This window comes from Gavialis gangeticus, unplaced genomic scaffold (genome assembly GCF_001723915.1).
Source record: "Gavialis gangeticus isolate Ggan-Ray unplaced genomic scaffold, GavGan_comp1, whole genome shotgun sequence".
Classification (NCBI taxonomy): Eukaryota; Metazoa; Chordata; order Crocodylia; family Gavialidae; genus Gavialis; species Gavialis gangeticus.
The window spans coordinates 44536335-44550416 of record NW_017729000.1 but is presented as its reverse complement, the minus strand read 5'-3'; the positions used below and the strand labels follow the sequence as shown (position 1 = coordinate 44550416).

The following is a 14082-nucleotide window of genomic DNA, read 5'->3' as shown; positions in this document are numbered from 1 at the left end:
GTGCAGCACCCTGCATTTGTCTACGTTGAACCCCATCCTATTCTCATCTGCTCACTTTTGTAGTCTGTCTAAATCTATTTGCAGCCTCTCTCTCCCTTCAGTGTGTCCACCTCACCCCACATCTTAGTGTCATCAGCAAACTTGGACAGCGTGCTTTCCACCCCCTCGTCCAAGTCACTGATGAAGATGTTAAACAGTGCAGGCCTGAGGACTGAGCCCTGGGGTACCTCACTGCTCACATCTCACCAGTTTGAGTAGAACCCGTCCACCACTACTCTCTGGGTGCGGCCCATCAGCCAATTTTTTACCCATCCAACTGTGTAGGTATCAATGCCACAGTCACTTAATTTATTGATGAGGATGGGGTGAGAGACAGTGTCAAAGACCTTCTTAAAGTCTAGAAAGACTACGTCCACGGCAACACTATCATCCAAGGATTTAGTTACCTGGTTATAAAAGGCAATCAGGTTGGTCAGGCAGGACCTGCCTTCAATGAACTCATGCTGGTTGCCCCTGAGCATGATCTCCCCTGCTGGTCCCCCACAGATGTGCTCCTTAATGATTCTCTCCAAGATCTTCCCGAGCACCGAGGTGAGGCTTACAAGCCTACAGTTACTTGGGTCCTCCTTCCTCCCCTTCTTGAAAATTGGGACCACATTAGCCAGTTTCCAATCCCCAGGCACCTGGCCAGATGACCATGAATGCTCATACAGCCGGGCCAAGGGTACCACGATGACCCCTGCTGCTGCCTCAACACCCTTGGGTAGAGGGCATCTGTACCTGCAGATTTAAAAATGTCCAGCCCTTCCAGAAGATCCCTAACTACATCTGTACTGACTGAAGGCCTGACAGAGCTATCCCCAAGATTGTCCCTACCTCTGGTAGGTAGGATATCCTGGTCCCTGTTCAAGAAAACAGAGGCAAAGAAACTGTTAAAAAACATCAGCTTTCTTATCTGGCGTAGCCACAATATTACCGTTTGCATCTTGCAGGGGCGCTACATTGCCTGGTGCCCTCTTCTTGCTCCCAAAGTACTTAAAAAAGGACTTTTTGTTGTCCTTAATCGTGGACACTAGCCTCAGTTCCATCTCTGCCTTGGCCTTCCTAATAGCCCTCCTACACTCACGGGCCGAGGAGGAGTACTCCTCCTTGGTGATTGCTCCTCCCTTCCACTGGTTGTTCACCCCCCTTTTAGTCCTTAGGCATTCCTGAATGCCCTTGCTGAGCCAAGGGGGTTTCTCAGCGCTTTTACCCTGCTTGCTTCTCTCAGGGACTGTTATCCTTTGGGCCTGGAGGATCTCCCCCTTAAGGTACGACCATCCCTCATGGACTCCCATCTCCTCTACCTTCTGGGCCCTCAGTGCCTCCCCCACTAGTCTCCTAAGCTCGTTGAAGTTGGCCCTTCTGAAGTCAAGGACTTTAGCCTTGGTGTGAGCCCTTGACACCCTGCATCGGATAATGAAATTCAGCAGGTGATGATCGCTATTGCCCAAGTGGTCAAGGACCTGCAGTCCCCTTACCAGGTCATCCCCCGTGGCCAGGACCAAGTCCCTTTTTCTTCTATAGAGTTAGCCCAGGCCAAAATTCTTGACTATATACAATGTATTGAATTGCAAACATTTATATATAACACTGTTAAAATGGATACAGGTACAGAAATAGATACAAATATACATATAAAGGTCCATTAGAACAAGGAGGACATTTAGATGAGTACCCATGCTCCAGGCCCAGAAGAGGAGTGGATCCCATGACAGTCAACCCAGCATGTCTGTACCACAAGTGGGTTAACCAATAAAGACACCCTGACAGAGCCCATTATATAGAATTAACATACCCAACTTTATATATCATATTCATGACTATAACCAAACCAACAATAGCAATAGATACAAAATATGAAGCATAACTGTACCAGATATTAGGCGTACTTTATCTGGGTTCCAACCAACTTGGTCCCTCAGTTGGGCTAGGGTCTTCTCCTCCTATGCACCCTTGGGTGTCCCACAGAAATCTCTTCAGTGTGTATTTGGGGTAACCTCCCCTCCTACCCCAGGGAGCGGGGGAGGCATGGGGCCTTCCCCCCACCCACTCCTCTCAAGGTTCCTTGCCCAGGAGCACCTCCCTTGCGGGACCCGAGTTCTCAGTAACTCACGGTCCTTCCATGGGGGGTCAGTGATCTGGCCTCTGGGTCCCCTGCACAGTCTCAGGCCTCCTGGAGCCATCAGCTTCGAGCTGGGGCCCTTCTCTTCAGGCCCTGTGCACCCAGAGAGCTCCTATGGAAGCTGAGCCCTCACTGGCTCTGGTTCCCCAGCCTCACACCAGGGGTTTTTCCCCTTCTGGGCCCTGCTCTGGGCACCGGGGCTCTTTTAGTTTAATGCTGAGCCACACTGTGGGGCTCTGGCTACTTGGCCTAGAGCCAGGGCTAACTTGAGTAGCCTTGAGCTGATCTCAAGGTCAACTCTCTATGTGCCAACCTGCACACTGTGTGGGGCCCAAGCAGCCTCAAGCTGCTCCCAGGGCTGGCTCTCCATGCATCAATCCATGCACTGCCCCACCTGGCTGCTTGCTGGGTTCACAGGCTCAAGCTGCCTCGAGTGGCTCCCAGAGCCTGAGCACCATGTGCCGATCTGTGTATCACTGAGGCTCAGGCAGGGTCCTGATGATGGTTTTATCCAGAGCTCCTCTCTCTTCGCTGTCCCTCGCCGTGTCTGCCTCATGTGGCTCACACCACTCCTTTTATTCCCTCAGGGAGCTTCACTCCCTGAAGTTCAGTGGACCAGTTAGGTCTGGGAACTCCTCACCTCATCCCAAGGGGTGGTGCCAGATCCTCCCAACTCTTCCCCAATTGGTAGATGGGCTCCACCAATTGGAATTAAGAATTCTCAGTCCAGGACATGGCAGGGGCTCGAGCAGGTAAATCCACCACATGTATAATTAGCATAGTCAGTTAGGGTTTCTTCATTTTTTTTCTTTTGTTCTTTGGCTGCATATATATACATATACTTTTATTAATGTTTGGAATTTGTCCAGTACATTGGCTGGAGTAAAGTCTATGGAATTCAACTTGCCTCTCCAGGGATGAATGATGGACACTCAAGAGTGTCATATCCCTCATAGATGCTCAGTGATTCACTCCGTATCCAAGAAGATATATATGATTAAAAAGGCTCATTTCAAACTTTTTCTTCTGGAGTGCTCAGTGAGAGTGTTCTCAGACCCCAAATAAAACAGCCAATGAGGACTAATGAGTCTTTCTCTATCAGTGTTTTTGTGAGCTAACTCTGAGCTGCCAGGCTCATACTTCAAAGAAACCTTCATCTACAAGCAAAGCAGCTCACTCAGTCTTTATCCAGTTGTCTGAAAGGGGTAGAAAAGAGCACTTTGTTTTAACAGTGATTGTATTTCCCAGGTTGCTACCCCTACAACTTCAAAAGAGGAAACAGATCTCTTCAGACCATTAAGTTAATGGGGAGTTCCAATCTGAATGGAGGCTTCTGACAAACTGATAAAACTAGGTCTCCAGGCATATCAGGCAATGATCTTCATTTTATCTGACCTCTCAGTACTGAAATCAGGGTGTATGGCACCAATGGCACTGACACACTTGGTGCTAACTATTTCAGTACAGGTGCTTTTGCCTCCAAATTTCTTGGCATCAAAGTTATTTTCAAAACTAATAGATGTTATAGTGACTTCACAGTTTATGTCAACATTGCTTCAGCTGCAAGGGTTATTGCACAATACCAGCTACCAATATGGTTATGGTATTAATCAGCTCTGCTGGTTGGAGAGGCCCAAGATCTCTTTTGGACTCTTGTTAGGATATCCCTACCATTAGAGGAGATGTATTCTTTTTTCCTTGTCTTCTAAACACACTAGGAAGGTATCTCTCACCTGTATCCTTGTTCCTATTTGTATCCCTCTTGCTGATTTGACAAATGATCTATGAGTTATCAATAGAGGCACAGATCTGTGGGATCAGAAGAGGAATATTTATGTTGCTATCCAATGACCCCTAACTACTGTATTGTGCAATTTTGGGCCTACTTGTACTTTTGGTATTTTAAACTGATGAGGAAGCCTCCTTCAATAATCCTCTTAGATCTTCTTCTTTCAGAAAAATTTTAAGAGTTGCTGAAAATACAGCTGTGCACATGAAGTCAAGCAAAGTCTTGGACTGTGCTGGGGATAACTTTTTGGCATGGACAGTAGATAGGCCAACTAGGGAAGAAGCTTTTCTTGACTTGCTGTTCATAAACAGGGAGGAATTGTTTGAGAATGCGAGGGTGGAAGGTACTTTGGGTGACAGTTCAAGAGCCTAATGGGAGGAAGGACAAAGAGCAGGAAAATAAAAATACTGGGGGTGCATCTACACATGCACTTGATCCAAGATTAGTTTACTTGCAAGTAAACTGCTTGTGAGTAAATGCTCCCAGACAGGTATCAACACATGTATGGACTTGGCTGTAGATTTGCTGCTTTTAGCACCAAACTGGTACCACTTCCTGCAACCCTGCAATGGGCTCCTGCTGCCACTCAGGGGACCTCCAGGCTCTGAAAGCAGCTGCCAGCAGCCCTCATAAAAAGGTAGCTCTGGCACTTCCCTGGCCAGGAGCAGTGTGCACAGTGCAGAGGCAGCACACAGCAACTCTCCTCACCACTTCTGCTTTCCTGTGCTGTGGCTGTTCCAGCCCCTGCCCCTGCCAGTGACAGCTAGTGCCATGGGCTCCTGCTGGCCACCATGCTGGCCCTATGGTTGTTTGGGTCGGCTCCCCCATGTGTAGCGACCGCCTGCCCAGTCCTCCTCCGAGAGCTGGTGTCCGGGGTTAGCAGGGCCCATGCATCCACAAGCCTCAAGCTGCATTAGAGGAAATTTAGGTTGGAAATTAGGAGGAATTTTCTGCCTAAAAGGGTGGTCAGGCATTGGAGCAAGCAGCCTAGACAAACTGTAGACTCTTGAACCTTGGAAATTTTCAAGAGCAGGTTGGACAGGCACTTGGCTGGGATAGTTAAGTCAGGAACAATTCTATCTTGAGCAGGGGGCTGGACTTGATGACCTTGCAATGTCCTTTTCAGCTGTACTTTCCTATGATCCCAAGAGAAACCCAGTGCAAAGCCTTCTATTGTATGTTCCTGTGACAGGAGTGCCTCTTCTGGAGTCTGTCTATTGGTGACCCCGCCCTCCTGTTATGGGCCAACCGCCTGCCTTCTCTCCTGCCATGCCTTGATCTTAATTAATGGATGTTAATTAGAAGGAGGCTGCCCATTTATTGCCCTGGTGCCAGGGGACACTATCTGCAGCTCCTTTTCCTCCCCTACACCGCAGCCCAAGCCTTGCAGATGATACTGACGTGGTTTGATTTGGGCCTTGTTGTAACTTGGCCCTCCCCTTGTCCTCCCTGGGCTTTCCACAGCCCTATCTCACTCTGCACCTTCCTGGTGCTCGGGCTCTCCATAGCCCTGTCTCACACTGTGCCTCACTGGTGCTTACCACCCCCTCTCTCTGGGGCTTCTCACCACCCCCTCTCTCTGGGGCTGGGGTTCTCACACTGCTGAGGGTCCCCTATGAGGCCTCCCCCATCTCCTAATAGCCTCACCCAAACCACCAGTAAAAAACAAACACAAAACACAAGCTCCTGGGCTATAATAAAAATCCAAGCCACCTAGCTTAAACATCATTCAATCCCTACCAGGGAATACTCCATCCCATAACAGCATCAGGAGCTGCTCATGCAATCAGTCCTCTCCCCTTTGCTTGCTCCAGCAGACCTCCCTTCCCCCTTGGCTGCCAGCAGGGAAATGCCCTCCTGGCCTCAGGCCTGGGAGTTATGTGGGATCCAGGCCCTGCCCCTTCTGGTCAGGTGACTTTAACCGGTTGTCCCAGCAGCCAGCAGCTGGGTTCCTGCCTCTGGTCTGAGAGTAGCAGGCACCTTAGTGTGCTGCTACACTTCCAAAGGAATAACAGAGAGAGAAAGTAAGAACACCTGCAAATGGAAGAACATTTGTTATCAACAGTAGTCTTTTTTTCCTCATCAGAGAAAATAATATCTTCTACTTTAATTCAGTCTGATAATGTCAAAATTACCATTAACTTCTGCATCACATAGCAGTAAAAATCCCTTTGGAGACAGTGCAGGAGGAATTGAAGATAATCTTCTGGACATTAAGCACTTCTCTGTGTCTGGTCATACAATTAGTAGGGGCCTATTGGAACCAGGAAGAAAATAATGGCAGACACCCTAGGAATTCCTGGGCAGAATCAGTCCCCCAAGCCCTTGGAGTGCTTGCCTGGCTTTACCCACTTACTGAAACATGCCCCTGGGATCTCAGAGGATGTTTCTGTGTCAGCAGGGAAAGATGAGGTTTCTCTGCTTACTAGAAGCATCCCTGGGATCTCTGAGGATGAATCTGGGTAAGCAGGTGGCTCTGTCTTCCCCTACACCACATCCCGTGCCTCATAGGTGTCACTATACTGTCACACTCCTGTTGGGGTTTTGGATTTCTCAGCCTCCACCCCTTTTCTCTAGCTGAGCCTTCTAGCCTGGGCCCAGTATATTGGACCTTACTTCTAGGCACCAGCTCTAGTCTTGCCCTCTTAGGCATTGAACCCCTGGCCCCTGTCTTCGTCCCTCTCAGGGCTCTGGTTTCTGCAGCCCCACACTCTGCTCTGCTCTGGGCTCTTGTCATTCACTCTGCCTTAAGTCTGTCCCCAGCAGGGCTCAAGGCAACTACATTCCCCTTGGACACTAATGGGACCTCCAGGAACCTCTCCTCACAGTCCTGACCTCAAACCACCATAATGAACTATAACCAAAAGATAAGCCCCCTGGCTATCATGCAAACTCTCCTTCTGGAACCACCAACACCAACAGAACAGGAAAACAGCACACTGGTATTTAAAAAGAAAAACCTTCTCCTTCCACCTTAAGGCAGGCAGACAAACACTTGTGGCAGTCCCCATTAAGTATCCACATAAATCCCAGCAACTGGATAGTCATAGATTGTAAGGCCAGAAGGGATCTCAGAAGACCATTGGGTCCAGCCCCCTGCACCAAGCAGGAAAAATAACTGGGGGTTAGGTGACCCCAGCAAGGTGACTGTCTAGTCACCTCTAGTTGAGTTTATATATAACCATAAACTCCCTGAGGCTCACTGGTAATCTCAAGGCAGCTCAGTAGTCTGTCAGGCACTTTGCAGCATTCCTAATCGGGGCATTTCCCCCTCCAGCTGCTAGGGCCAGACTGCTTCCATGTTGGCACTCTGGAGCTGCATCCCTCCTGCTGCAATGATGTTCCTTCATCAGCCTGTAGGATCTTACTGCCAGCTCCACTCAGGGCTTATATTAATAGATTCATAGATTCATTGATGTTTGGGTCAGAAGGGACCTTAGCAGATCATCGAGCCTGACCCCCTGCCCTGGGCAGGAAAGAGCACTGGGGTCAGATGACTCCAGCTAGGTGTATGTCTAGCCTCCTCTTAAAGACCCCCAAGGTAGGGGGGAGCACCACCTCCCTTGGAAGCCCATTCCAGATTCTGGCAACCCTTACCGTAAAGAAGTTTTTTCTGATGTCTAACTTAAATCTGCTCTCGGTCAGTTTGTGGCCATTGTTCCTAGTTATTCCAAGGGGTGCCCTGGTAAACAGAGCATCTCCTATTTCTTGCTGGCCCCCCCGACGCCCCACACCCTGATGAATTAGTAGGCAGCCACAAAATCACCTCTCAGCCTTGTCTTGTGGAGGCTGAAGAGATCCAGGGCCTTCAATCTTTCCTTGTAGGGCTTTGCCTGCAGGCCCCTAACCATATGAGTGGCCCTCCTCTGAACCCTCTCTAGGTTGTCCACATCCCTCTTGAAGTGCAGCACCCAAAACTGGACACAATACTCCAACTGTCTAAGCCCTTGCTGTTGCCCTGGGTACCTAATTGGTTCATCATTGTCATCCTAGTTCTGTGAAAGGGACAGGGGATATCAGAGGCAGAGAGACTTAAATTGTCCCAGGAACATGTGGGATGTGTTGAGTTGTGTGGGAATGCATGGGGGGACATGGTTCTGTGCATGGGGAAGGAGGCAGAGGCACCACAGCTCAACCTACCCGAGGTGTGCCAGGGATGGGTCAAGGTACAAGAAATAGCTTCCCTGTCCCTTGCAGAGTTCTGGGTCACCCTAGTTCTGTGTAGAGGGTGGAGGGAGCATATCCAGCAGGGTTTGTACTGTCTCCAGAACATCTGGGACAGGTCAAGCTATGCAAGAATGCCTCCCTCCCCTTGCAGAAGTAAGCAGTGACCCAATCATGGGAACTAGTGATGGAGGAGGCATTCCTCCATGCCTTGACCCATTCTCAGTTGAGTTGCGATGGGCTGAGCTGTGCAGGAGTGCCCTTTGCCCCTTGCACAGATTGGGGTCACCCTGGATCTATGCACGGGGCATGGGGACAAAGGTGCAAATAGACCCTGGACTCTCTGAGAGTGTTGAAGCAGTAAGCAGCAGCAGGGTCCTTGCAGGGCTCCCTGACAGGACACTGGTGGGTGGCCACTGGGGAGCCAATGATCCAAGGGGTGCCCTGGTAAACAGAGCATCTCCTATTCCTTGCTCCCCACCCTTTCCCCTTGGAGCAGGGAAGGGAGAACAGATGAGTGTAAGATACTGGGAGGGGAAGGGGGAGGGCTGTTCCTCAAGACCCAGAAAGAAGTGTAAAGCTATCAAGGCAGTGCTATAAAACTTATTGGAAGAGCTTTCTTATTGCTCTCATTTTTTTTCATAAAAGAGTAGGTTTTCTCCTGTGAAAAACCTTTTGAATCCCTTATGCTATCTTTTCTATAGAGGTGTAAGAAGATTACAACATGATGTGGGACAGATTTCTTTCTAGCAGACCCAACCAAGGATGATTGTTCACAAGCATACCCAGGAGTAATCTAATCCATCCACCTAGGAGCTTCACTCTACTTAAGTTCTCTTTTTAATACAAAGCAGTGCTGGGAAGCACATAAACTCTACCTAATTCCTCTCATTTCTTAGGAATGATCTGTTAGATATAGTTGAGACCAACTTTTTCCCAGTAGCCTACGGTCAAGATTATGTGCCCAGCAAAAGGAAGGATTTACCAATCTGCCACAGATATTTTTTAACCAATTATTGTCTAATGTACAAGGCACAAACAGGGACCAGGATCAATGATTTTCCACTGCCATTGGTATTTTGTATTTGCAAGCTTAAATTATTTTCTGCTCAGTTTATTGGCTTTTATGAACCAGATTCATAGGTACCTATCTGTCCTCATGCATTTTATCCAGAGTCTGGGTGCAAGTCTTAGGGCAGTAAATTCTACAGGACTACTATATTTTTTAAATTGTGTACCCTGGTTCAATGGCAAAATGAAAGGTAACAATTAGAAATAAACAAAGTAAATGGAAGTAAAAATCAATTAAAAAGGGGGAAATGGATAGCAATTACTATAAATTAGTGGTTATGAAGTATAAAATATTGGTAAGAGAAGTTAAAAGCATCAGGCAAAAATCCATTGTTAGTAAAGGAGGGGGAGCTTTTTCATGTATATCAGGAGCAAAAGAAATCCTAGCAATGGTATATGCCAATTAGTAAATAGAGACTGTTAAACTGTTAATAATGGTACAAACAAGGTTGACATGTTCAACACATATTTGTGTTCTATATTTGGAAAGAAGAAGGATAATATGTCTGAATGGTGAAGTACTTTCCAGTCCATTTGCAATGGAAGAATATGCTAAGTAATATAAATTTGAGATATTAAATAGCCTAGACTACTGATTGTAAACTTATGGGCAAAAGGTGAGCACCAGTTGCTAGGCATACTCTGATGGTACTTAATGTTTTTAAGTAAATACACCTGGATAACTGATTAACAAATTAAGAACTGACTGACAATTAAAAAAACTAAACAAACCCATCAGTGGGGAGCCTTCATCAAATGATGTGTCTCTAAGTGGCGTTCCACAGGGATTGATCCTATGCCCAGTACTCCTCACCAGTAATCTGAAAATAAACATAAAATCATGGTGATAACATTTTTGCAGGACACAAAGTTTGGTGGACTAATAAACAATGATAAGAACACAGAAATCATAGGCAGCAGCCTAGATTGCTTGATAAATTGGGCCCATCCAAAAATATGCATTTTAATACATTAAAATGTAAAATGGACATGAAGTATGGACATGCATAGGTGCTGAGGTGCAAAATAGTTTCATAGTTTATTGACTAATAATGCTAATAGGAGGGACAGGGCATCAAGTAAGCCTGGGGACCTTCTTTACAGGGATACTGCTAGCTGGTCTAATGAGAGGTGATTAGGTATGGAGGGTGTAGGGACTTTAGTATTAGATGTTGTGTCATTTCAAGAGTTGTTATGTAAGAAGACATTTGTGGGAGGTGTTTCTAAGGTGAGAAATGGTGTTGCTTGGGAGAAGTGAGCTGATCATGTCTGTCAGGGAGCAAGGCCTCTAAAGTTATCTATTTATTTGTGTCAGTCAATAAGGCTCTGGTGCTGAAAAATGATGGCATCAATCAAGTGAATTTGTAAGGTGAGAAATATCAGTTGAAGAGAGTGTATCAGGGTGTGAAATGATGTCAATTGTGGAACAGACTTCTGAGATAAAGGATGATGTCATTCAGAAGAGGGAAGAAGTCTCTGAAGTGAGGTGGAACAGAGGAAAGCTCTTAGGTGAGACATGGTTTCTGATAATGATATAAAGAACCCTGAGGTAAGAGATGAGACAATCTGGGAAGGTCTGAAGCAAAAGACAGTGCTAGAGGGTTTCCTGAGTGAGAGATAGAAGAGAGTCAGTTGAAGTGAAGACTGGTGTCATTTGCGTGTGTGGTCTGAGGTAAATTATTAGGTCAATTATGTGGACATGAATGGGGTGGATCTGACATTGGAATGGATTCTGATAAGAGAAATGGCAATGGTGAGGGGTCACTGTGAAATGAAAGACATTTCAGTTAGATGGGAAAAGCATGGATTCCTTGTCCCTAAGCATCTATCACAGTAGTCATGTTTTGTGATCATTCTTCAGTGGGTGATTGATTTAACTGATTCTCTGTTTTCTCTTTTTTACAGTTACCTCATCGCCGAGTGACATTCTCTGCAGCCAGTCAGGCACAGGACTTGCAGGACCCCTCCCAACATAGTTATTATGACAGTGGGCTAGAGGAATCGGAGACACCCAGCAGCAAATCATCATCAGGGCCTCGCATTGGGCCTCTGGCTCTGCCTGAAGATCACTATGAGCGCACCACACCTGATGGTAGTATTGGGGAGATGGAGCACCCTGAAAATGGTAAGAGCCAGTGTCAACTCCTTTCTGTAGATCCTTTTGGTGCAGCTGTTTCCCAGATACCCAAATCTAAGTCCTGTGGAACAGAGTGGGGAGGTTTGTAGCTGTGTTGGGTCAGACTAAGGCAAGGTAAAGCAGAGAGAAGAGACGGAAAACAGTTTTGAAGGCAAGTGACTGCCAAGGATGTGGGAGGTTTCAACAAAGGCACAGAAAGGCTAGGGACAGAAGATACACATAAACTGGTATAAGTGAACAGAAACCGGTTCAAATCTATAACACAATAGAAGTTCAGGGCACATAAACTGCTTTCAAAATGGCCAAAACTGGTTTAAGATAAACCTGGATGGATGTAGTATCAGATTTAGCTGATTTAGGTTAAAACAGTCTGTAGAACTTCTGTCCCAGATCCCCTCCAGTTTCAAGTTAATTCACAGTCCCCCAGCATCACAGGATGCTTTGCATCTCCCTGGCAACTCCCTGCCCCCACCCCCAGGGTGTGTGGGTGGGCTAGCCGTGACCCAAGCTTTCTACTCCACCCAAGTAGGAATGAATGCTCTAGTGCTCCTCAGTTTCTGGCTTGGGCCACTGCAGGCACGTGTCTGCATTTACAGAATCAAAAGCGAATGTCTGTTCACTTGCTTATCAATTCAGTCTATGCAGCTTTGACTAACTTGAGAAGATTGTATCGATTCAGCCTTGGGCTTTTTGACTGTCTGTACTTAGTCAAAGTAGACGGACAAGACATGGTAGCAATGGGGAGAGAGGATTCAAGAGCACAACTGGGATTGGAAGGAAAGGGGCCAGAAGACTCTACTTTACGATAGCAACAGAACATCCAGAGGAGAATCAGAGGGGAGGCCAGGATGAGAGTTTGTGGAGGAACCTTTAGATAAATATGATCTTTAGTGGTCTGGAACTAAAGCTAGGGAAGTGTCCAGATTAGTATGTATTGTAGTATTTAAGTGCTCTAACCAGATTCCAAATTCTTGCCTGGATCCAAAGGGGCAATTTGAATAGAAATTGGAGCTGAGGGGTCTGGGATCTTATGTAATCCTTAGTATATAGGTGGGCATTGGCACAATGGGTCAGAGAGGGAAGGGAAATTAGTGATATAAAATGTGGGATGATAAGCAACATGAAAAATGATGTAGGGCAGAGTGATTATGGTAAATCCAAAAGCAGCAGGGTCTCTAATGCGGGCTTAGGTCTCCATTTTAGTTTGGTTTCCATTGTGGCCTAGCTTTTCTTTATGGCCTTGCTGAAGTTGTACTTTCCCATTTCTACTACAAGAGATCTGTTTCTTTGCCCCTTCCACTGCCAGTGATCAGTTTAGCTGTCTCCTTCTCAATTAGCCATCTCCACAATCTATCTTTACCATTCATCCTAAATTGCTTCCTCCCACCCAGGCTGTGTCTATGTGCCAAACATCTGCTCGTCTCTGTCTGCTGTCTTCTGAGTTCTCATGCATGGGAGAAGTCTAGAATGATGCTCTCATTAAGTGGTTTTCAGAGAAGCCTTTTTTGGGGAGAGAAAGAAAGCAAAGTGTTCTTCTAAATGTTCTCCCCAATGGTGGGAGAGTTGGAAATAGCAAAATAGATCATTTATGTCTGGTTGGGCCTATAACTGAGCCTGTGGCCTGTGCCTGTGAGTGAATTCAGTTAGCCTAGAGTGCAGGGTTGATTCCCTCTTGGATGTCTCCCTTAGGGAATACTCTTGGTGAAAGTGGTATTCTGTGATAAGAATTAGCAGAACCACTCCTCATGGCTCCTTGCCAGTTCCCAAGATGGAAGAAATTATAACTGCATCATACTACAGTTATTCCAAGCTGTTGGATGGGCCCATGCTGCTGGGTTGCTGGAATGAATCAAAGCAATGCTTATAACTGAAGTAGCCCCAGAATTCAGGAGATACTAAGGTGATATGAAGGTCCCCTTTCTCACTTTTTGTAAATATTATGTAGACCATTTCTCCCTAGGATAAAAATGTTCATCCTGAAAGGAGAGGTAAAGAACAGAAGGCCTAGGGCCAGGTTGTTTTTCGGGGTCTTTCCCATATTTTCTGTCAATGCGTTCTACTGAGAACTGAGTGATTGAAAGCCATTATTGGGGCATTCACTTTGAGTAATGCCACTTACAGTCTCAGGTACCTGAGTATGAGTCCGTGGAATATCCCTATGCTTTAATCCTGTACAACTCCTGTAATTAATCCTATCCAAGTTGGTTTCAGTTTCAGTCAGTTTGTCAACATGGTGCTGGAGAAAGACCTCTTGATGGCCTGGCAGGAGGAACATGCTTGGGAGTTTGTAGGTCTTACTGTGTTGCTGCTTTTTCAGATATTTAGTTTTTCAAAAAAGGAGTTAACTGTGTAACCCGGGTACACCCAAGGGTGTGCCTTATTCTCAATTGGATGGGATGGGTAGGCAGGAGGGGGTGCTGTGAGAGGGATGCCAGAATTTCAAGCAGATCCCTCTTTCCTCTGTAGAGTTAGCCCAAGCCCAAAGTTCTTAACTATATACAATGTATTGAGTTATAATATACATAATCATAAAACTAAATATATACATATATTTACACAGTGAACATTAACCAATAACCAAGGTCAAACCCTAAATAACATTATTTACCCATCACAATAAAACGATTTCAGCAGCGTCAACACAATGCAACACCACAATACAACATTTCAATTACATAATATAAGGCGCAGACAGGAACAATCTTAATAACACCTATTCCATAATATAGTCCCTGACCCATGGCAAGAGATAGTCCT

General features: G+C 46.3%; 1 protein-coding gene across 1 annotated transcript in view; it reads left to right on the top strand.

Annotated features, from left to right (window-relative positions):
* PCDH1 (protocadherin 1) overlaps positions 1-14082 on the top strand; it is a 108901-nt gene that overhangs the window by 85618 nt on the left and 9201 nt on the right. The window contains exon 4 of the mRNA XM_019506566.1: positions 11094-11313. Coding sequence (XP_019362111.1) covers positions 11094-11313 — 220 coding nt within the window. The remainder of the gene's footprint in view (positions 1-11093; positions 11314-14082) is intronic.